The 23,167-nt window shown below is 56.6% G+C and overlaps 2 protein-coding genes across 7 annotated transcripts in view; one reads left to right on the top strand and one right to left on the bottom strand.

Annotated features, from left to right (window-relative positions):
* Positions 1-23,167, bottom strand: part of RAD9A (RAD9 checkpoint clamp component A) — an 82,047-nt gene that overhangs the window by 18,483 nt on the left and 40,397 nt on the right. The window lies entirely within an intron of this gene.
* Positions 2,955-15,790, top strand: CLCF1 (cardiotrophin like cytokine factor 1). Of its 3 annotated transcripts, none has more exons than XM_034933152.3 (3): positions 2,955-6,446; positions 12,332-12,498; positions 14,328-15,790. In XM_034933152.3, exons 1-3 carry the CDS (start codon positions 6,431-6,433, stop codon positions 14,820-14,822), a joined length of 678 nt encoding a protein of 225 aa, XP_034789043.1. In that variant the 5' UTR covers positions 2,955-6,430; the 3' UTR covers positions 14,823-15,790. The 3 variants fall into 3 exon arrangements, with proteins under 3 accessions (XP_034789043.1, XP_063464681.1, XP_008952402.4); XM_063608611.1 differs by lacking the exon at positions 2,955-6,446 and adding an exon at positions 6,962-7,090; XM_008954154.5 differs by lacking the exon at positions 2,955-6,446 and having other exon boundaries at positions 7,116-12,498.

The raw sequence follows: 23,167 nt of genomic DNA, 5'->3' as shown, positions 1-23,167 counted from the left end.
TCCTTTGACCCCAGGGGCCCCTAGAGCGGGAGCCCAGACAGTCTGGAGAAAGCTGGGAGAAGCCTGACAGAGGGGAGGACAGCGGGGTAGGAGGGGAGGAGAGCTCGGGAGGAGCCGGCATGACTCAGCAGGGCAGGATAAAGATCTTCCAGCCCAGGGAGAGGCAACCCCACTCCTCTGCCAGGGGAGACGGAGTCACAGAGCCCGCGGCATGGGCTGGCCAGGGCAATGGAACATCCTGGGAGAACGGCGGGGAAAGCTCCTGGCGGGCGAGGGAGGAGTGGGGCACCTGGGGGCATCCCTTCTGCCCTGCCCTCCACACACCCGTCACTCAGACACCCTGGCAGATGAGGAGGCCGCGCCCAGCTAGGGCAGGAGAGGGACAGGCAGAAGGCCCCGTTCCTCTCAGCTTCTCTCTGGCTTCCCCGGGAAGCAGGGGGTGTTGAGGGGAGTCCTTTGGGAAGCCTGAGCTGGGTCAGGTGTGGGTGGGGACCCAGGGCAGGGTAGGGCCATTGCTGAGGTCAGAAGAGGCCCTCTGCCTCTGGGTTTCCGCTGACATCACAGCCAGCTTAGGGTGAGGCAGGGCCCTCTGGACTCCTGTCTACTGGAGGGCAAGGGAAAGTGTGTGCATACACACATAGACACACACACACACACACACCCTGCCTTTCCTTCCCTCTTCTGCCCTCGGGGGCCCCAGTGGTGCCTGCACACGCACACTGGAGGGTGTGCACACGAGGCAGTGGAAAGGAGGGCCTCCTCCTGGGGATGCTGAATCCCAGGGAATGTCCTGGGTGGGACCTCTGAACCTACCTAGGGCTCACTTTGCCCTCAGGAAGCAAAGGGAAGCCCTTGCTCTTGTTCTGCTGGCGGGGGTGGTGGTCATCTGACTCCCAGTTTAATGCTCATTCCAGGATTCCCAACTCCCTGCTAATGGAATCCAGAGTTCTAGCTGAGCCCTCCAGTGTGGGAAGACGATGTGAGGCACCTGGCCCATCTGCACATTGCCAGTTCACGTAAGGGGTCGGTGGTGGGCAGGAAACCCAGGTCTCCCTGTGCTCCAGGCCAGGACTCTCCAGGCACTGGAGGACTCTCTTTATGCCCCAAGCAACATCTGAGTGACCTGAAGAGACCAGCTGTGCCAGGCTAGATGCCTCATAGCCAGGGGCACTCAACCAAGTCCTGCTGTTGCTGAAGTCTGTTCCCAGCGCCCGGACTCCTCTTTTCAAGACGTGCCTCTGGCCCCCTTCCCCAGGCTGGCACCTGCATGGTGGAGTTAAAAGAGCATGTTGCTGAAGTTGGATAGCACTGGGTTCCAGTCCTGGTTCTACCACTGCCAGGCTTGTGTGACCTCAGACAAGTGACTCTGTCTTATGAAGCCTCAGGTTCCTCATGTGTAAGTAGGGAAATGATAGCTCCTGTCTCGGAGTTACTGTAAAGATGAAATAAACTAGGCTGGGCGTGGTGGCTCACGCCTGTAATCCCAGCACTTTGGGAGGCTGAGGCGGGCAGATCATGAGGTCAGGAGATCGAGACCATCCTGGCCAACACAGTGAAACCCCGTCTCTAATAAAAATACAAAAAAAAAAAATTACCCGGGCATGGTGGCAGGCACCTGTAGTTCCAGCTACTCGGGAGGCTGAGGCAGGAGAATGGCGTGAACCCGGGAGGCGGAGCTTGCAGTGAGCTGAGATGGTGCCACTGCACTCCAGCCTGGGCGACAGAGCGAGACTCCGTCTCAAAAAAAAAAAAAAAAAAAAAAAAAAACATGAAATAAAATAGCCCGCGAAAGCCTTAGCACTGTGCCTGATGTGGGGAACAGCTGCGTGTGCGTAAACTATTGTTAGTATTTCAGCAAAATAAATGTCAGTGAGAAATACCAGCATCACAGCAGGCTGGAGGAGTCACTGTAGCAGGCATCTGCCTCTCCTCCCAACACGCAGGTCAGCCTCCGCCCCTCCACCCCACCCCCTAGGGCTCCTCTCTGTGTCCCCAGCACCAAAACTTAGGGAATGTTTGGTGAACAAATGAATGAATGAGTGAGTGTCCCTACTCACCTCTGTGGGTTTCTCCAACACACCTGTCAGGAGGGGGCCAGCTAGAGGCTCCCCTAGTTCAGGAACCCGGACACTTCCTGGGCCAGGGTCCCATCGATGCTAATTGTGCAGCTGTGTGCGACATGGTGTTTTGGGTACCTGGAGAACCTTCCTTGGGGATGTCACCATGTGGGGAGGAAGGGTGGGACACTAGCCGGTCCCTGAGCCAACACTGACTCACCCTCCCCCCTTGGAGGGCAGCTCAGTCATCACCTGGTGCCAGCTCTGGCCCCCAGCCAGCCACACTTCTTGAGGGCCTGACCTGCCACCCCCCTGTGGATGGTGAAGCCTGGAGTCTAAAAGGCCAGAGAAGGCAGCAAGCCAGTGGCCCCTCGTCAGCTCACGGACTACTCCCACCATCCCATGGAGAGGAGGGCAGAGGCGGTCAGACCCCATCATACAGAGAGGGGACAGGCTTGTCCCAAGGTCACACTGGCCAACTGGAATGGAGGTTTTCTGACTCCCAGAGTAGCTCTGTGCCCGCTGCAGGGAACACTGAGCTGTACCTGGTGCTACCTTGGCACTTTGCCTGTGGTTGCCACTGCTCTTCTAGCTCAATCCATCCACATTTCTACCCCAAAGCTCTACCTCCTCCAGGAAGTTCTCCTCCCACCATCCTCCTTGGCCCTAAATGGTGGCACTGCCACCTATGGCTGATGTCAGACAGTTTAATGAGTGTCCCTAGACTGTGGAATTCTTTTCTTTTGAGAGAGGGTCTTGCTCTGTTGCCCCAGGAAACAAAGACCATGTGTAGTGGTCATAGCTCACTGCGGCCTCAAACTCCTGGGCTCAAGCAATCCTTCAGCCTCAGCCACCTGATTAGCTGGGACTATAGGCATGCGCCACCATGCTGGGCTAATTTTTAAATTTTTGGTAGAGATGGGGTCTCTATGTTGCCCAGGTTGGTCTCAAATTCCTCAAGGAATCTTCCTGCCTGGGCTTCCCAAAGCGCTGGGATTACAGATGTAAGCCCCAACTGTGACATTCCTAAAGGCAGGGATGGGTTTTCCTTGCCCTCTCTCTGTCGTTAACAGGACCTGGCAGAGACTGAGAAAGTGCCTGCACAATGTACCCCTGGAGCAGACGGAGCGCTTCTCTTTCCCATGCTTGTCTGGAGCTGGGGGGACTGGCGTCTCCTCTAAGCTGTGCCCTCCCACCAGCAACCCCAGATTGTTAGCACTGGAAGGGCCCCTAACAAGATTCTTTTTGAGAGCCACAGGGGAGCAGGAACTTTCCCAAGGTCCTGATTTCCAGCTGGAAATCAGAGGGCAGCCACCTGTCCTGCCCCATCCCACGGAAATCCTGGAGGGGCTACTCCTGCTCCGTCTTTCCTCTCTTCCTTCTTCCCCAAACCCCAGCAGCTACCCCCATTTAGGGACTTGGCAGGATAAAGGCACAGTCTTTATTCCAGCCCCCGACCCAACCCAACTGGCAACTCCCAGCCTGCTGCCTTTGCCCAGGCATGGCAGAGGGGCACTGGCAGCTTGGAGATGGAGCTGCTTTTCCCTTTGGCAGTGTGGAAGGTGGGGGAGGGGAGGGGAGAGGCTTGGCCCCCACTAGGTGAGGGGAGAGGGCAGGGAGGCAAGTCCAGACAAGAGGCAGAGGGAGAACACAACTTTCCCAGCTTTCGGGGTCACTACATTAAGATTCAAAGACAAACTGGGGGCTGGGGGGCTGGGGGGCTGTGTGTAAAGCCAATTGTCCCTGTACCCACCTGGCCTGGGTCCCTGTTTCAGAGCTGCAGCCCTCAGTTCCTGCAAACCAGTGCTTTCTGGCTGCCCCAGGTGGATGTGTGCTGGGGATGGCGTTGTCCACTCCCACCTTCTGCTTCAGTGTCTTCCTCTCCCCGCATCCGCTGCTTCCCCCTCTTCCTCCCAGCTCCCTCCTCCCCTCTTTCTCACTCCCACCCATTTGCCTCTTTGTGTCTCCTCTTTCCTTCCCAGTCTTGCCCCTTCTCTGGTCTCACCCCTCTTCTCTCGCCCCCGCCCCTTTCTTCAGCGCCCCCTCCCCTCTGCTCCCCCGACACTGGGGCTGCTTTCTCCCTGACTCAGCAAGGTGCTTTATAAGGTGCTGAGGGGCTCAGCCAAATCCAAACCACATTGTGCAGACTCCACAAGGAGCGGCTTCGAGGCGGAGGGAGAGGCTGAAGCGGCTCCCCTTCTCGCTCTCCCCTCCTTCTTGGCCCCCTCCCTCTGAAAGGGTAGCAGCTAGGGGGACCTCCTGGCTGGCCTCCGTGCCATGCACCCATGGGCATCTGCCTTCTTGACCTTGGCATGGGCATCAAGAAATCACTGGGCTCATCCATCAGGAATGTCACTGAAACTCCAGAGTCCTGGCTGGTGGGGGCAGGGAGGAGGTGCGGGGGGGGGGGGCAGAGGTAGGCCCTGAGCACTTTTCACAAGGGTCCCTCCAGGCAGTTTTCATCAGAGCTGCTACTGAGGTCCCTCAAAGTCCCCTGCCCCCCACCCCAAGCCAGCTCTCCTTTCCCAGCCCTTTTTCTCCTTGTTTAGGAAAAAAAAAAGGAAGAAAGGAGAGAGAGAGAGAGAGAAGAAAAAAAAGCAAACCCAACAACAAAGTCTGTCCCACTCCAGTGAGGTAATTGAAAACAAACTTCTTCCCCACCCCCCCCACCCCCCCACCTCAGTGCTCGCGGTACAGAGAAGGGAAGAGCTGCCCTGGGACCCAGCACTGGCCATGATCAGGATGCCTGCCCAGGCCACAGGTTGGAGGCGCTGGGGCTGGACTGGCAGAGTGCCCTCCCATTCCAGGGGCACCAGGAAGGAGTGGGAGACAAATCTCTGATGCCACTCCAGGGAGAGGTATCACCTTCCAGGTCTGGCCCACCACTGGCCTCTCCCACTTTGAAACAATAAACAACAACAAAAGCAACTTATTACCCAGTGATTTAATTGGTGGTGTGGCTATAGGGCACCCAAGCCTTGGGGACCACATGACTCTCCCCCAGGAAAATCATGAAGCAGGGCAGTCCCCAGCCCTGGGTGAGAGCTGCCTCCTCTGAGCGTGTTCTCCCCGGCAGCCCTTGGAGAGGGAGGAGGGGACCCCCTCTGGGAGGGTCCAGGCATACCCCCAGGTATCCTGCCCAGCAAATCCCAACCCAGGCCTGCGGGAAGGAGGGGGAGCCCTCACCGCCAAGCCACCCCCACCTCACCACCGGAAAAACCAACAACCCGAAACCCCAAAGGAAGGAGAATGCCAGGGTCTTCATGGGGAAACATTTCACAAATGGGGACGCTCGGGCGGTCCATCGCCTCGAATCGGAGCATTCCCGCTGAGTCACCCAAGAAGCCTGTGGTGTTGAAACTGGTCCGGTGCCTCGTGCTGATTAATGAATTACAAATCCCCCACCCATGTGCATTCTCCCTGGTCACTGGAGGAAGAATGAAGAACCTTGTGAACTTGAGGGAAAAAGTCCCGCCAAGTGGCCTCTTCTCGCCTCTGGGCCGGGCAGTGGGCCTGCGGTGCCCTCTTCCTCCCCCGCAGGGGGCATTGTGAGCTGGTTAGTCACCTGCCCCAGCCCCAGCGCCTCGCTTAGCTCTAGCTTTTGGAAATGGGACAAGCGGCGGGACAATAGGCAGGGGGGGCGGTCAGCCCAGACAAAGGGCAGCAGGAAAAACACCATCACTTGCTCCCAGGCCAGCTCGCTGGCATTTGGGAGAATGTGTCATTGCATTTACTCAAGGGGGAGGAGGAGGGAAGGTTAGAGATGAGGAGGCAGAGGTAGGGTGGGAGCAGGGACCTCGCACAAGCAGAGGTAGGGTGGGATCAGGGACCCCGCACCGGGCAGGGGGCAGGGGGCAGGGGGCGGTGTCCCCAGGCCAACACCAGGGGAGAAGCCCACCCGAAGCCGGCGCTGTCCCCCGGCTCCTGGGAGTCCTCAGACGGACTGATGGCCTCCCCAGCGCTGTCCCCCGGCTCCTGGGAGTCCTCAGACGGACTGATGGCCTCCCCGCCCCCTCCCCCAGGAGGCCCAGGGTGGTACCGCCACAGCCTCGCCTCACCTCACCCCCCCTCGGTGCTGTGGGAGGGAGAGGGAGCCCCAGAAGCCCTCCCTTCCCTCCTCCCCCCTCCTACCCCCACCCCGGGGAGGGCCGCTACAATTTGTGGTTACAGCTTTACACGTCAGAAAAAAAAAAAAAAAAGTTTGCAGAATGTCCCACACCGAAAAAAAAAAAAAATCCGAAACCGAGCGAAAAAAACCTGCGAGTGGGCCTGGCGGATGGGATTATTAAAGCTTCGCCGGAGCCGCGGCTCGCCCTCCCACTCCGCCAGCCTCCGGGAGAGGAGCCGCACCCGGCCGGCCCGGCCCCAGCCCCATGGACCTCCGAGCAGGTAGGAGCCAGGCGGCCGAGGCCCCGGCCCCCGCCCCGCCAAGCAGCCACGAGATCCGGTTCCCGTCCTGCCCTGACCCCCGGGAGCCCCGCGCCGGGGCTGGGCCAGGGAGCTGGGCTCGGGCCGGGGGAGGCACGGCTGGGCGCCCTCGAGAGGGGCCGGGCGGGGACGCGGCATTCCTGGAGTCCGCACGGCGGGGCCAGGAGGTGGCCGGGAGCGGCGGGGAGCCCGGACGATCGCAGACCTGGGGAGGCGGCAACCTGGAGCCCCAGCGAGGCGGGTCGTAGGAGCCGCAGCCCCTGAGCCCCGCGCACCAGTCGGGGCCAGAGAGTCCGAGGCGGGGAGCGAGGCTGCGGGTGGGAGGAGGGGCTGGGAGAGGAAGAGGGAGGGAGGCCGGGGGAGCCCGAGGCCGGGCGGCGGGAGGCGAGGGGAGGCCGACACCTCGGGCCGCGCCGCTCTCCCTCCCCGGCCCGCCGGGAGGGGTAGGAGGGCGGGCGGGAGGAAGGGCGGGCGGCGGAGAGGAGGGCGGAGGGCAGCGCCGAGCCTGGCTGGGCCGGGCCGGACGGGCCGAGCCGCGCCTTCCTAGCTACGCGCCGCGCGGCCGGAACCCTCCATGGTGCCCACGGCCGGGGAGCCGGCGGCAGGTAGGGGCGGCGGGCGGCGGCCGCGAGTCCCCCGGGCCACCGTGGCCTGGGAGTGATTATTGTTTGGCGGGGGGCTGGCGCAGCCGGGCCGGACCCGGCAGGAAAAAGTGTCACTGGCCAGGGAGCGGCGGGAGCAGCGGCTCAGCCCGGGCAGGAGGGGAGTTGACGCGCGGGAAAGGGCAGCGCCGGGCAGAGCCCGGAGCCCGGTGCCCCGGACCCCGCCCCCGCCCCCGCCGCGGGGAAGGAGCGACCGGGCGGGAGGGGGCGGGGCCGGGGGCGCCGAGGCCACACAGGGGGAAGGCGCAGCGCCGGGAGGGGTCCCAGAGCGAGAGGTCACCGCCAGGAGGGAGGGCCAGCTGGCAACCGCCGCCGTGCAGCTTCCCGGCCGAGCCCCTCGAAGGAAACCTTCGAAAGAGTCCCCGGGGCTCGCCAGAGGTCCCCTCATGCTTGCTCTCCCCACCCGCCTTCCTTTCCACAACTCCGTGCTGGGCTTCTGGAGCCCTCCCCACAGACCCCCCCCAATCCCAGAGGACCCCTGTTCCCCCAGCTCCCAGCCTGGCCCTCCCCCCGGGGTGTGAGGGGCTACCAGGAGAGGAGGGGAGACGGGCGGGTGCAGGCTAAGCCTTGGAGAGAGGCTAGGGGTGGGGGGCACTGGGCACGCTGCTCTACTGGGTCCTCCTTCTCTGACCCTAACCCAGGGACACCTCTGTGCTTTCACTGACCCCGACTGACCTCCGACACAGCTCGGGAGCACACGTTGCCCCTCACACCGGACAGGATGCGAATACATATTCCCCTAACAGACCAGACGCGCTCCTGGCCAGCTCAGACACCCTCGCTGCCCTGGAGCCACACACTCCACCGGGGAGGAAGCAGAGATGGCAATTGTCACCCGGCAGCCCCAGAAGTGACACTGCTGATGGGTGCAATGGCTCCCTGTCCCCTTCATTCACAGACCCACACTCTTGTCCGTCACACTTCTGCACACCACCCCTGCACGCCACCCCTGCACACCAGCCACTGACTCACTGACACTTCACATTCCTCCCCAGGTCCCACCTCTTGTGCACACCTGGCTCCTGCACTCTTCCCCCCCCCCCCCCACGCCCCTCTTGATAACAACACCCTTTCCAATTCACCCACCACTGCCCTGGACTCCTCCTTCACTGCTCCTCCTGCCTCTGGCTCTCAGTGGGCTGCTGGGCTCCCCGCTGGCTCCCCGCTGGCCTCCCTGAGCACACCCATGGCCCTCTTGCGGCACAATCAGGAACCCTCTCACTCCAGCCAAAGCCCAACTCCTGTCTCGCTTGCTTGGTTACTGACTTCATAAGGCAGTGGGGCTGGCCCACCCTCAGCTTCTTCCCCTGGGCCTCAGTGACCTCTGTCATTTAGGCTGGAGGAGAAGGGCACAAAGGGGGATGCTGGAGAGGAGAGGAGAGATGAAGCCCCGTGTGTTTCCTCTAGGAGGAATTGAGCTTGCATAGTGTGACCTCCTTGTGCAAGCCCACAGTCACCAGACGAATTGGTGGCAAAGCTAGGTCTCCCAATTCCCAGGCCCATGTGTCCCCACTCACCAAGCTACTTCTCAGTGGCCTGGGGGAAAGGGAACCAAGGAAAAGGCAGAAGGGAGAGAAGTAAGAGAGGGGAAGGCAGCAGCCCAGAGGGTGGAAGGAAGATGGGTTTCTGTGGGCCTTTGCCTGGGAAGGCAGGTCAGGACACACCCCTAGGGCAGTTTCCTACCGTCACAATGCCTGGACCTCACCCACTCCATCCCTAGCCCACTCCTCACCCACTCTGCCCGCCTAACCCACTCCATCCCTCAATTCCCCTCAACAGACCCCTCCAACCGCAGCCAGCGCTGGTCCTGGTCTGGCCTTTCCTCCTGGCTCCCATATTCAGCCCAGCCTGAGGCCACCATGCCCCACCTCTGGAGCTCTGCAGTGCCTCCCTGGCTGCAACATTTAGGGCTTACAGTTCTTAGCGTAGCTCTTATAGTCCCAGGTGCAGAGACTCCCATTGACTTGTCCTACCACCCTAACCACCCTGGCACATCTGCATGGCTGAACTCTCACCCTCACTGGGAAAGGTCAGCCTGGGGGTGTCCAGGCCAGGGACTGAGGGGCAGCTGGCTAAAGTGGCTAAAGACATGTGCTCACGGGTGCGCCTGCCTGTGCAGCTGTCTGGGTGGCCAGTCACTTCCTTGGGCTAAGAGAGAGAGAGAGAGAGTGTGTGTGTGTGTTCATGAGGAGAGCCTTGGTTCCTAGGGCCCAGGGATCTGGATGAAATTAGGGGCTGGCCGGGGGTGGGGGCCAGGATAGGGGGTGGGGGGCTGTTGCAGGAAACGTGAGCTGTACTCCTTAGCTCCTCACGTGCTCAGCCGGATTTATAAACACACAGAGAAGACGGGATGTAAACAATCAGTGGGCAGCAGCCAGAGGCAGAGCTGGGGTGGGGGCCGGGCTGGGGGCCAGGACTGGTGGGGAGGGGGAGAGGGGGACCTAGGACACAGCCCCAGTGGCCGGGGTCCACCTGCACAACATGAGCCTGAGGGAGGATGGATGAGGGCTCCAGGAAGCCCACCACGCACTCTCCTCAGGAGGCAGGCGAGCTGTGCTGGGTTCCCGAGCTCACGACTAAACCGCAGGTGTTCACGCCACGCTGCTTTCCCTCCTGCTGCCTGAGACACGGGCATGGCTTTGCCCAGAGTGGAAGCTGTCATAGCAGGGGCAGAGCCCTGTCCTTCTACCCCCGCTTTCTTTTCTCCTAACCTCTTCTCCCTCTGGATTCCTGAGAACCCTTCCCTCTTTCTGGTTCTGTGGGCCGTCGGATCCTTCTGTTCTCCCCTGCCCCCCACCCGCAGCCTGCAACGACACAGTTACCTCAGAACTGAAATATTCCTGGAAACACTGGCCTCGTCTGGTTAATTTCATGAGCCGTTTTTTCTGCCCAGATGACTTAGTTCTTGTCTATCCAAAGGCTTCTCCCCCTGCTGTCCCTGTGTAGGGAGCTGATCTCCCCTAGGGATGTCCCACAGGGCTCAGAATGGGAGAGGGTAAGTTCTGAGCTGGGTTCCTGACTGTACCTCTTGGCCATGACAAAGGCAGAGCCTAGAACTCCGGCCAGCATGTGGGTAAAGAGGGAAGCCTAGCTCCCAGCTCCGGCTTCAGTTGGGACCCTTGGTCTCGCCACTAACTTTGAGTGAAGCCAGACTCGATGCTGAAAGCGACCTCAAGGCTGGGAGGGCCGCTGCCCAATTCAGCAGGTCTCCAATCTCCAAAACTAATGCTACTCTGTACCCATAGGATCCTAGAGGTGACTGCCAGATCCCTAGGCTTGGAGTTGTGTTGAGATGTGAGGAACAGGGAGGAGAAAGGAACTGAGTCAGGCAAGAGCTGGGGATAGAAAGGAAGAGTGAGGAAAGCAGCGTCCAGGAGGAAGCCACAAGCTCAGAGGGGACAGGAAAGGGTGAGCTGGTCTCCCCAGGGAGCAGTTGAGTGCCTGACCCTACTCTCTGTCCTAAAACACACGCGTGTACACACACTCACACTTGCCTCAAACCAAGACCCTGTGACTTGTGGTACCCCACCGCCACGCTCCCTTAGTAAAGCCGGCCAGTCACACATCTGAAAGAGTCCAGACTGACCAGGTGGGCCACTGCCGAAGTCCTCACTGACCCCTGTCCTCCATAAGAGATGTTTTATACAAATGGAGTCTTGCATCCTTCCTAGTTATTAGCCCTCTCCAAAACTCTGCCCCAGCACTGTGATTAGACCTAACCTAGTCTTCATTCTTTCTTGAATCCAAATCCCATCCTAACCATGGGCAAAGCGTTATACCTATCTAAGTTATTTCTGCCTATCAAAGCAACCTATGTCGTTATAGAAAAATCTGAGAGTATAAAATATGAACTATAGGGGTGGTGGAAAGAGAAGGTGGCAGCAAAAAAAAAAAAAAGGAAAAAAAAAGAACTATAGGAAAGAAACCACTCATGACCTCACACCTATTCAAGCTGAAAACCCAAACTAGCCCTGCTCTTCATAACATGACAAGCAGCGCCCCATCTGATACCTAAACCGACCAAGTCACAGCCCTCCAACTCACCCTCTGCCTGCCCAGACCTCACCACATCCTTGCTGGACTCAAACCTCAACCGCACTAAATCAACCAAATCCCAAGTCTAAACTAATCTGAAACTTTTAAAGTAACCCAGTCCTTAAACCTAACCTAGCCCAATGCCAATTATATCTACCCTAGCCAAACCCTAACTGCCTTTGCCAGTCCAAAGTGTCCACTGAATCCTCACCTTGGTCCTCACTTAAAATCCCAGAAAAGCGTATTTCCCCACTGCCCACATCCCTCCTTACAGCACCCAACCCTGGCCTCTGGACTCCTGGTATCCTGGGATGTCCAAACTCCACAGTGCCATCAGCCAACAAGCCCGACTCGTCAAATGCACCTCTCTCCCTTCCTGTCCCCACCCTCGCAGGCTGATGGAAAGGCCTCATTGAAGTCCAACTTTTCCCCACCTAACACCAAGAACGGGGTGAACCTCCACACTGCCACCGTTCCCTGAGAGTGAGCACTAAATCTCCTTCAATCTAACCCCACCCTACACTTCCCACACTCAGGAATCACATCCTAGAATATACCCAAAACTAAGCCCCATAAGGCAGCCCGACCCTAGTGGTCTAACCCTATACCTTGCTTCCTATGGGTGAGTCTGTTCTTGGCGGCCGCCTCTCTCCTGCTTCCTCCCTTAGGGCTGACTGTGCTCAGCCTGCCAGCTCTGACATGTGCTGTCTCCCACCCTCTGACTCCCCTCAAGCTGCAGTGGGACTGGAAGACTGGCAGGAAGCTAGGGTACAACTGGAACACAGGCAGGTCGACCTGCAGTCCCTAGGCCTGGCCCCGTCCCTCCATGTACACACATATACATGTTGGCACACACACAGTGGCACACATGCCAAAGACTCTCTCAGCTGACACACAGATCCATTCTCAAGTGTCTACTGATAGACACTCATGCGTGCCAAGTCCTCATCCTCAAACATACACATGCCTCTCTTTCTCTCCCGTCTTGCCAGGAGTGTTTCCCCTCCTCCATCCCCTCTGCCTCCCATCTGGTGTCCCACCCTCACCCCCCTCCCAGCCCAAGGTGGGGACAGACACCTGAGGGGCTGCCAGCTGCTTCCCCGTGTGGGCCCGGGCCGCGCTCATGCTTCTCGTCCATCCTGCCCACAGGGGACTCGTGGGGGATGTTAGCGTGCCTGTGCACGGTGCTCTGGCACCTCCCTGCAGTGCCAGCTCTCAATCGCACAGGGGACCCAGGGCCTGGCCCCTCCATCCAGAAAACCTATGACCTCACCCGCTACCTGGAGCATCAACTCCGCAGCTTGGCTGGGACCTATGTGAGTATCCAGCATAGGAGTCTGGGAGTTGGGGAGGAGTGAGAAGTTGGGGAAAGACAGTCCTAACCGTGGAGGGTTCTGGTAAATGATGGGGTGAGGAGGGGCTCTTTGGCTCCCACCAGTCCCCCTGTCTGGTCTATCTCCTGCCCTTCCCTCTTAGGTGGCCCCCCCACTTCCCCATCCCTGGCCCCAGGACTAGGCATGTGGGCAGGCCTCGCACCCGCCTTGGCCCATTGCCCCACTGGCTGCCAGCCCAGCCGCCCGCCTCCCCCTGGGGGCCGGGGAAGTCTCCTCTGTTTACACCGTGTTGTGGTGTCTCTTGCGCGGGCGGGGTTGGGTGGGGACGGAGGGGCCCCACCTCCCATGCCTGCGTTCCAGCTCGCCTCTGCCCCCAAACCTGGGGCCCTGCTGCTCTGGACCCAGGGGCCTCCCTTCCGTCTGCCTCTCCCATCCTAGCTGGGCCTCCTAGGGGGGTCATGGGGGAAGGGGACTGTAGGGAACCCAGGCAGTAGTGGCAGGGGGTTTAGGGTGTGGATGGAGGTTATGCTGTAAGGATTTGGGGGTGGTCCAGAGGTGTTCAGAGAGCCCAGGAGAGAAGGAAGGAGGGTCGGAGGAGCCGAGGACCATGGGGAACTGGCCCCCTCTTCCCGTGTTCCTCTTCCACATCCCAGACCCTACTCTGGAGCCAGGGAAAGAAAAGGGAGGAGGGTGGCGGGGGAGCTGGCTCCAGCCCCAGGATACACCGAGGAAATTAGTTTGTCTCTGTGCTTGTCAGCGTGTGAACCTCCCCCTGGGCCCTTGCCTATCCCAGGCCTCTCCCCTTGCTTCTCCCTTCTTTCCCAGTTATACATCTCCCTCATCCCTTTCCCTGGGCCCCAGCCGCTCCCCCGAGGGTTGGAAAGGGCTCTGCCCTCTTCCCTATACCATGCTGTCTTCCATAGCCTTCCTTCTGTCCTACTCATGAGACTGCCTCCATTTCTTCCTTCTGCAACCCTGCTCCTATCAGCTGAACCCTTCTTTCGGAGTGTTAGTGAGTACTCGTCTCTCCCCAGCCCCTCAGCTGGTGGGCCTGGGTGTGTCAGCAGCAAATGGGGCTCTGGTGCCAATGGGCCACTCTCATCTCTCTCTTGTTCCTTGTGCAGAAAACCTTTGCTTCACTCCACTGCCCTCTCTAGTTCCCAACCCTTTTTCTCTCCTGGCTTTCCCTGCCAAATTTCTCGAAGGAGTGGTCTACACCCTCTGCCTCCACTTCCTCTCCACCCACTCACTTCTTAACCCCCTGCAATCTGGCTTCCAGGCCCCAGCAATGGTTCTCTCCAAGGTCGTCAGGCACCTCCTTGCCAAGCCCGACAGTGTTTTGAAGGCTCATTCTCCTTGCTGTCTGTTTTGCAGCCACACTGCTGAGCGCTGCTGCCTTCTCGAACTCCTCTTCCTTGGTCTCTGCACTCTCCTGGGCCACCTTCTACCTCTCCAGCTCCTCCAGGCTCCTCTTCCTCTCTGTCCTGCCCCCACAGCGGGCACTCTCCCAAGGTTTGCCCACCCAGCCAATCAGCACGTCCTTCCTGAGCGTCTTGTGCGTCTCCTCCTCCTCCTTTTTCTACGCCTCTCCATTGGAGAGCTCACCACCGCCACTGCTTCAACTGTCACCTGCATACAAATGATATCCTTATTGGAGAAACTCGGGGAGGCCATGAACAAATAAGCCTAGCATGGAGACAGGGCCAGTGGCAGGGGACACAAAAAATAGAAACTTTGGGAGCAGGTATCTCCTCGGTGGTGAGCCAGCGGCTCTGCCCTCCTCCTTCCCCATCACCCTCTCCTTTTCACAGCTGAACTACCTGGGCCCCCCTTTCAACGAGCCTGACTTCAACCCTCCCCGTCTGGGGGCAGAGACTCTGCCCAGGGCCACTGTTGACTTGGAGGTGTGGCGAAGCCTCAATGACAAACTGAGGCTGACCCAGAACTACGAGGCCTACAGCCACCTTCTGTGTTACTTGCGTGGCCTCAACCGTCAGGCTGCCACTGCTGAGCTGCGCCGCAGCCTGGCCCACTTCTGCACCAGCCTCCAGGGCCTGCTGGGCAGCATTGCGGGCGTCATGGCAGCTCTGGGCTACCCACTGCCCCAGCCGCTGCCTGGGACTGAACCCACTTGGACTCCTGGCCCTGCCCACAGTGACTTCCTCCAGAAGATGGACGACTTCTGGCTGCTGAAGGAGCTGCAGACCTGGCTGTGGCGCTCGGCCAAGGACTTCAACCGGCTCAAGAAGAAGATGCAGCCTCCAGCAGCTGCAGTCACCCTGCACCTGGGGGCTCATGGCTTCTGACTTCTGACCTTCTCCTCTTCGCTCCCCCTTCAAACCCTGCTCCCACTTTGTGAGAGCCAGCCCTGTATGCCAACACCTGTTGGGCCAGGAGACAGAAGCTGTGAGCCTCTGGCCCTTTCCTGGACCGGCTGGGCGTGTGATGCGATCAGCCCTGTCTCCTCCCCACCTCCCAAAGGTCTACCGAGCTGGGGAGGAGGTACAGTAGGCCCTGTCCTGTCCTGTTTCTACAGGAAGTCATGCTCGAGGGAGTCTGAAGTGGTTCAAGTTGGTGCAGAGGCGCTCATGGCCTCCTGCTTCTTGCCTACCACTTGGCCAGTGCCCACCCAGCCCCTCAGGTGGCACATCTGGAGGGCAGGGGTTGAGGGGCCACCACCACACATGCCTTTCTGGGGTGAAGCCCTTTGGCTGCCCCACTCTCCTTGGATGGGTGTTGCTCCCTTATCCCCAAATCACTCTATACATCCAATTCAGGAAACAAACATGGTGGCAATTCTACACAAAAAGAGATGAGATTAACAGTGCAGGGGTGGGGTCTGCATTGGAGGTGCCCTATAAACCAGAAGAGAAAATACTGAAAGCACAGGGGCAGGGACAGACCAGACCAGACCCAGGAGTCTCCAAAGCACAGAGTGGCAAACAAAACCCGAGCTGAGCATCAGGACCTTGCCTCGAATTGTCTTCCAGCATTACGGTGCCTCCTCTCTGCCCCCTTTCCCAGGGTATCTGTGGGTTGCCAGGCTGGGGAGGGCAACCATAGCCACACCACAGGATTTCCTGAAAGTTTACATTGCAGTAGCATTTTGGGGTATAGGGTGGCAGCTCCCCAAGGCCCTGCCCCCCAGCCCCACCCACTCATGACTCTAAGTGTGTTGTATTAATATTTATTTATTTGGAGATGTTATTTATTAGATGATATTTATTGCAGAATTTCTATTCTTGTATTAACAAATAAAATGCTTGCCCCAGAACTTAGTCTCTTTGCCCAGCCTCACCCCTCCTGGTGCTCATCAGACTCTTGCCACCCCTGGCTCCCACTCCCTGCTTGCCTCTGGTGGAGCTGCACAGAGCTCTGGGAAGAGGCCCTCTTCCTCCCCGCACTGGGGCGATGGGCGCACCTCAGACTTACCCACTGCTGCTGCCACCACCAACCCCTTGATCCCTCAGTCCTCCCACACAGCTTCTGTCCACCCCAGGTTTCCCTCACCCCACCTTTGCTAAGTCTTCCTCACCTTTCTGGGATTCGGTTTTCTTTCTTTCTTTTTTTTTTTTTTTTGAGACAGAGTCTCGCCCTGTCGCCCAGGCTGGAGTGCAGTGACGCGATCTCGGCTCACTGCAAGCTCCGCCTCCAGGGTTCATGCCATTCTCCTGCCTCAGCCTCCTGAGTAGCTGGGACTACAGGCGTCTGCCACCACGCCCGGCTAATTTTTTGTATTTTTAGTAGAGACAGGGTTTCACCGTGTTAGCCAGGATGGTCTCGATCTCCTGACCTCATGGTCCGCCCGCCTCGGCCTCCCAAAGTGCTGGGATTATAGGTGTGAGCCACCGTGCCCGGCCTTGGTTTTTCTTTGAGAGAGTCTTACTCTGTTATCCAGGCTGGAGTGCAGTGGCGTGATCTTGGCTCACTGCAATCTCTGCTTCCTGGGTTCAAATGATTCTCATGCTTCAGCCTCTCGAGTAGCTGGGATTACAGGGGTGCACCACCATGCCCGGCTTTTTTTGTATTTTTAGTAGAGACGGGGTTTCACCATGTTGGCCAGGCTGGTCTCAAACCCCTGACCTCAGGTGATCCACCTACCTCAGCCTCCCAAAGTGCTGGGATTACAGGCGTGAGCCACCTCGCCTGGCCAGCCTCACCTTCCTGGATTGCATTAATGGTCTCACAGGTCTGCCTTCCCACCTTGAATTTCTATTTCTGCCCTCTGGCCCAGCCTCCCTATGATGAGCAAAGCTATTCATCTGTGCTTCTGGTGCTCTACCCTGAGCAGTCAGCCCCTGGGCTTCACTCCCCAGCTTCCCCAGGACTCCTGCCTGTCTCTGTCCACTGGGGCTTCAGGAGCAGTGACCCTCACTTCAACACCCTTCCTTTCTTCAGGAGGGAAACAGACTGTGACCAAGTCACAATCCTCAGCTGTAAATGCTACTCCTCTCTCTCCAATGTAAGATAGCATATTCAGGAAAAGAGAAAAATTCAAATTGTGAGAGAATGGGATAGATGCTATTCAAGGGATGCCCTAAGCTCAAATCTCAGACTCACAAATTTTGAGTGACCAGTTTCCCCATCAGTAAAGTGGGGATAATTAAATACCCTTCTAAGACTGCTGGAAAGGATAACAGGAACAACAAAGGGCAGATGCTTGGCTGTAGCAGCAGCAGCTGTAGTCATTACAGATTACTTAGGCTCTAGCAGCATGTCATGACACTTTAGTTAGGAACCACTGGGTAAGTCAATGAATGAATAGCTCCCAGGTAATACATGGATATTTTATGGACCTTGAGAGCTTGTTTGGAAGTTCTAGCATGGGAGCGAGGCTACTCGTATACCCTTGACGGAAGACTGATCCTCCTCTATCAGGGATGGTCGTCCTCAACAGAGCACACAGCTTCGGGAGGGATGCACGAGGAGCTGTGAGGGAGGACGAGGACACCCGCCTAGACAGCCAGATCAGCCGAATCAACCCTGGTGATCAATGGGGTGACAGATGTCACAGCCAGATCATCCTCACATCCTACATGGATATTTTATAAGGGCCTCCTGGAGATAATGCCTTAAGCGAAGAAAGTAAGAAATGATGGCAATGTCAATCAGTTGACAAATATTTTCAAGATCTAATTACCTGCCTGTGGTGTAGAAAAGCCAAAAGAAGCCTAAAACCTAATTTGGCTCCTGCCCTTATGGAGCTTCTAATCTACTTGGGAAGAAAAGACCAATGTACCTGAAATAATAAGGGCCACAGGCATAACTGTGCGATGCAGACACAGAACTGCCAGCAAGTGCAAGAATCACTAGAAAAAGGAGAGGTCAGAGTGTAGGTGCAGGAGCTACTAACTTGCCTGTGGGTGAGGCAAGCCAGCTCTGCTGAATGGCCCTGAGTCATCTGGCCCAAGTTAGAGGGCACATGCCCCACCCTGAGGGGTCCGGGCTCCTCAGGTTGAGACATCTGCCTAGGCATGGCCAAGGGCACCTGCAGACCCTGCCCCCTGCATAACAAGACAGAAAGGAGAGGGTATCAGGGCTGTCTCCACACATAGTCAAAATAAGCTGTGGCCTGTGATATGCAAAGCATTAAGTAGGGGCTATAAGGAATACAGAGGTAAAGGAGGAGGTCTTATCATCAGAGAGCTTACACAGTACTATCCTGTTGAGTTTCTTGGGGACAGCTTTTGAGTCTTCTTCTACTCACTATACCAGCACCCAGCTTAGACTCCATCCAAAAGAAGGTGCTCAATGAGTGTGTTGGACAAAACAATCTAGAAAAGGGAATAGAAACCCTTCCCTGAATGGTAGAATACAAGGCAGAACTCGATTAAATGCAGAAAGATCCAGGCAAAATACTACAGAAGACTAGGAAAGAGAGACTGCATCTAGTTAGGTGAAGGCCCTCTAGGCTGTGAGCCCTATTAGGGGAGAAAACAGCATCTGAAGTTATTGCTGACTTCCATAGCTGTATTTCCAGTGCAGAGCACACAGCAAGTGCTCAATAGTTACCTTTTCCATAAATGCATGTGGTGGGATTTGACACCATTCTTGGAGGATGGGCAGAATTCAGACAGATGGAGATGGGGCAGAATAAGAGTTAGTTAAGTGTGGCCGGGCACGGTGGCTCACGCCTGTAATCCCAGCACTTTGGGAGGCTGAGGTGGGCGGATCACCTGAGGTCGGGAGTTCGAGACCAGCCTGATCAACATGGAGAAACTCATCTCTACTAAAAATACAAAATTAGCCGGGCGTGGTGGCACATGCTTATAATCCCAGCTACTAGGGAGGCTGAGACAGGAGAATCGCTTGAACCTGGGAGGCGGAGGTTGCGGTGAGCCGAGATCATGCCATTGCACTCCAGCCTGGGCGACAGAGTGAAACTCCAACTCAAAAAAAGAGTTAAGTGTATTTGTCTTTCTCTTTTTCTTTTTATTTATTTATTTTTTTTTTTTTGAGATGGAGTCTTGCTCTGTCACCCAGGCTGGAGTGCAGTGGCGTGATCTCGGCTCACTGCAAGCTCCGCCTCCCGGGTTCACGCCATTCTCCTGCCTCAGCCTCCCGAGTAGCCAGGACTACAGGTGCCCACCACTGCGCCCGGCTAATTTTTTATATTTTTAGAAGAGATGGGGTTTCATCGTGTTAGCCAGGATGGTCTCGATCTCCTGACCTCTTGATCCACCCGCCTCGGCCTCCCAAAGTGCTGGGATTACAGGCGTGAGCCACCGCACCCGGCGTATTTGTCTTTTTCAAGCAAATAACATCTTGAGGGCAAGGCCCACGATTTATTCATCTTTGCATCCCTACAGCATTTTAGTGTTTTGTTGTTTTTTTCTTTTGAGATGGAGTCTCGTTCTGTCACCCAGGCTGGAGTGCAGTGGCACGATCTCAGCTTACTGCAACCTCCGCCTCCCAAGTTCAAGAAACTCTTCTAGCTCAGCCAACCAAGTAGCTGGGATTACAGGCGTCCACCACCATGCCTGGCTAATTTTTGTATTTTTAGTAGAGACAGGGTTTCACCACATTGGCCATGCTGGTCTTAAACTCCTGACCTCAAGTGATCTGCCCACCGTGGGCTCCCAAAGTGCTTGGATTACAGGCATGAGCCACTGTGCCCAGCCCTACAGCATTTTAGTGTAATGCCTGGCACAGTAAAACTTTGATAATTTTTTTTTCTTTTTTTTGAGCCAGAGTCCCGGTCTGTCCCCAGGCTGGAGTGCAATGGCACGATCTTGGCTCACTACAACCTCCACCTCCCAGTTCCAGCAATTCTCCCACCTCAGCCTCCTGTGTAGCTGGAATTACAGGCGTATGCCACCACATCGACTATTTTTTTTTTTTTTGTATTTTTTTAGTAGAGATGGGGTTTCACCATGTTGTCCAGGCTGGTCTTGAACTCCTGATCTCAAGTGATCCCCCTGCCTCGGCCTCCCAAAATGCTGGGATTATAGGCATGAGCCACTGTACCCAGCCAAACCTTGACAATTTGACTTAAACTGATTTAAAGAGTGTCAAGACATCAGTTAATAGGGTTGCTATATTAGAGAAAAATTTAAAAAGTGTGTGTCAAGACGATAGTGTTTTGGAAATTGACAGAAAAGGCCAGGCACAGTGGCGCACACCTATAATCCCAGCACTTTGGGAAGCTGAGGCAGGAGGCTCACTTGAGCCCAGGAGTTCAAGACCAGCCTGGTCAAAATGGCAAAACCCTGTATCTACAAAAAACACAAAAATTGGCCAGGCGCGGTGGCTCACGCCTGTAATCCCAGCACTTTGGGAGGCTGAGGCGGGCGGATCATGAGGTCAGGAGATCGAGACCATCCTGGCCAACATGGTGAAACCCTGTCTCTACTAAAACTACAAAAATCAGTTGTATGTGGTAGCGCACGCCTGTAGTCCCAGCTACTCTGGAGGTGAGGCAAGAGAATCGCTTGAACCCAGGAGGCGGAGATTGCAGTGAGCCGAGATGGCACCACTGCACTCCAGCCTGGTGACAGAGCGAGACTCCATCTCAAAAAAACCCAAACAAACAAAAAACAAAACAAAACAAAATTAGCCAGGTGTGGTGGCGCACCTGTGGTCCCAGCTACAAGGGAGGCTGAGGCAGGAGGATCGCTTGAGCCTGGGAGGTCGAGGCTGCAGTAAACTGTGATCACACCACTGCACTCCAGCCTAGGTGAAGGAAGGAGCTGATCAACAGTCTCAGATGCCCCAGAGGAGCTCAAGAAGAATGCTGAGCAAAATCCACTGGCTTTGGCAATCAGGAAGTCTCAGGCAACCTTTGTGAAACAGCAGGTGAGAGGCAGCCACCGAGTTGTGAGATTAATGAAGGCCATGGTGGGCAGAAGTAGAAGGGGTAAATCAAGTCCCTCAGAGTTTGCTGGTTAAGAGACCAGGCGCAGCAGCTTGCACCTGTAATCCCAGCACTTTGGGAGGCCAAGGAGGGCGGATCACATAAGGTCAGGAGTTTGAGACCAGCCTGGCCAACATGGCCATCTCTACTAAAACTATAAAAATTAGCCAGGCCTGGTGGTGCATGCCTGTAATCCCAGCTACTCAGGAGGCTAAGGCAGGAGAATCGCTCGAACCTGGGAGGTGAAGGCTGCAGTGAGCCAAGATCCCACCACTGCACTCCAGCCTGGGCGACAAGAGCGAGACTGTCTCAAAAAACAAACAAACAAAAAAACACCATCTAGAAAGGTTAGCAAGATCACAGAAGGGTTTTGTTTGTTTTGTTGTTGTTGTTGTTAAATAGAAGTGATCTAAACATGTTATTGCTGAGTGAGTAGGGGGCGGGTGGAGAAAAATGGGGAGGTTTAGAGAATGGAATAAGGAGACAACCAGAGGAGAGCCAAAGGGTGTCTGGGCAGCCAAATAGAACCCAGTGATATCAGCAGGCACCTTTGCCGTGGACCTGTCACCATGGGCAGTGACATTCCTTAGCATTTCAGAGGGAGGGACAGACTGGAGAAGAGGGCATTTTCCAAGGCTGAGGATTGGCAAGGCAGGAATGGCAGAGAATCAAGGGGGATTCTAGGCTGCTGGAAACTACTGGAATTGGCTGGGAGCCAGAGCCAGGCAGTAAGGGAAAAGTGGTCAGTGGAGGGAAACAGAGGAGGGGAATAGGCTGGGAGAAGAATCCTGAATGGGGAGCGCTGGGGTTCCTGCATGCTGAGGACGCAGAACGCTCCCACGGTGGCGGTGGCGTGGTGGAGGGAGAGGGGGATGAGAGCACCATCAGAGAGGGCACTTCAGAGTGTGAGTTCTTGAACTCTCTCAAATAGCCCCTAATGATGGTGACAGGGGATGTGAGCTGCTCCTTCGTGTTTTGGCACTGCGTCCCACAGGCATCTTGTGAAAATGCCAGCACCACAGCACAGGGAGCACCTGGTAGATCACAGGGCACTGGCGTTTTCTGTGAGTGAGTCATTGGTTTTCCATCCAGAGCTGCTTCAGGAGATCCAATGAGTTTTGTTGGTTATCGAGGTTTTACCTCACAAGAATGGCCTTAGAGTCAGAGGCCCAGAGGCTAACATGAGACTCTAAGGCATTGCAATGTCAAAGGGTGGAGGGTGTGTTATCTCTAGTATTCCTCATGTCCCCACAAGGATCGGGAGAGTGGGCAAGAGAAGACCCTCCTCTCCATCATCTCCAGATAGAATGTAAGGATTAGAAATCTTGTCATCATCTTGGGTGCTTAGAAACACACCTATGTTTGAAAGAATGAGCATAAAATGGAGAACTATCACTTGAGGCAGGGGCAACCTCTGGGGGAAGTGGGGCTAGAGGAGGGTCTGATGGGAGATGGCACAATACTCAGATCTTGCCAGTTTTCCACTTTTGCAAAGACTGACCTACCGTCCAAGACTTACAGGCCGCCTCATGATATGAGAGGCTCATTCAAGCACTGAGTTTACACACACATGCACACACACACTCTCACTTGCCACAGCCACCCTAAATGGGGAAGGGCAAAGGGAGGCCCTCTGTTCCCCTTAACCTAGAGGGCAAGGGCTAGTGACTCAGTCCTGGCTGGGCACTCCGATGGGCAGCTCCCTCTCAGCTTCCCCTTCTGCTGTGGAGCTACAACTGTCCCTGCCTTTGTTCCTTCAATTCTCAAGCTCCCTGACTCAGCCTCATTCCTGAACTTCCCAGCAGGGGACAAAGCCCTTGTCAGTGGGGTGGTGTGGGGGCAGTGGCAGTGAGGGGATTCTGGGGGAAAGCTGTAGAGTCAGAGTTCCAGTCCTTTTCCCAGTCTCAACCTTCAGGGTCCCTCAGCCTTGCCAGTTCAGTGGTCACCTCTAGGCTCCTCCCCAACTTGCCCAGATCTCTCTCTGAGGCCAGACTGATGGGGTGGAAATGGTTAACTAGAACCTTCCTCCCACCCAGCTGGGCAAAGTCTGACACCTGGTGGCCAAGGTGAGTAATGGCCAGAAGGCCCCTTTTCAAGTCTTCCCGGAACTGCTCCAGAGCCTGGATGGCCAAGGTGAAAGAGGAGGTGACTAGAGAAGGTGTGGAGGGTGGTAGGAGCAGGACAGAAGAAGCAGTGGTAGAAAAACCCAGAGACCCCATCCTTTCCCCTCAAGCTGCTGCGATGGAAGCACATTAGGCCAGAGAACCTGGACCAGGGGAAGAGGGAGTGTCTGGGAAG

This window comes from Pan paniscus, chromosome 9, assembly GCF_029289425.2.
Source record: "Pan paniscus chromosome 9, NHGRI_mPanPan1-v2.0_pri, whole genome shotgun sequence".
Taxonomy (NCBI): domain Eukaryota; kingdom Metazoa; phylum Chordata; class Mammalia; order Primates; family Hominidae; genus Pan; species Pan paniscus.
This window is presented reverse-complemented; position numbering and strand designations above follow the sequence as displayed.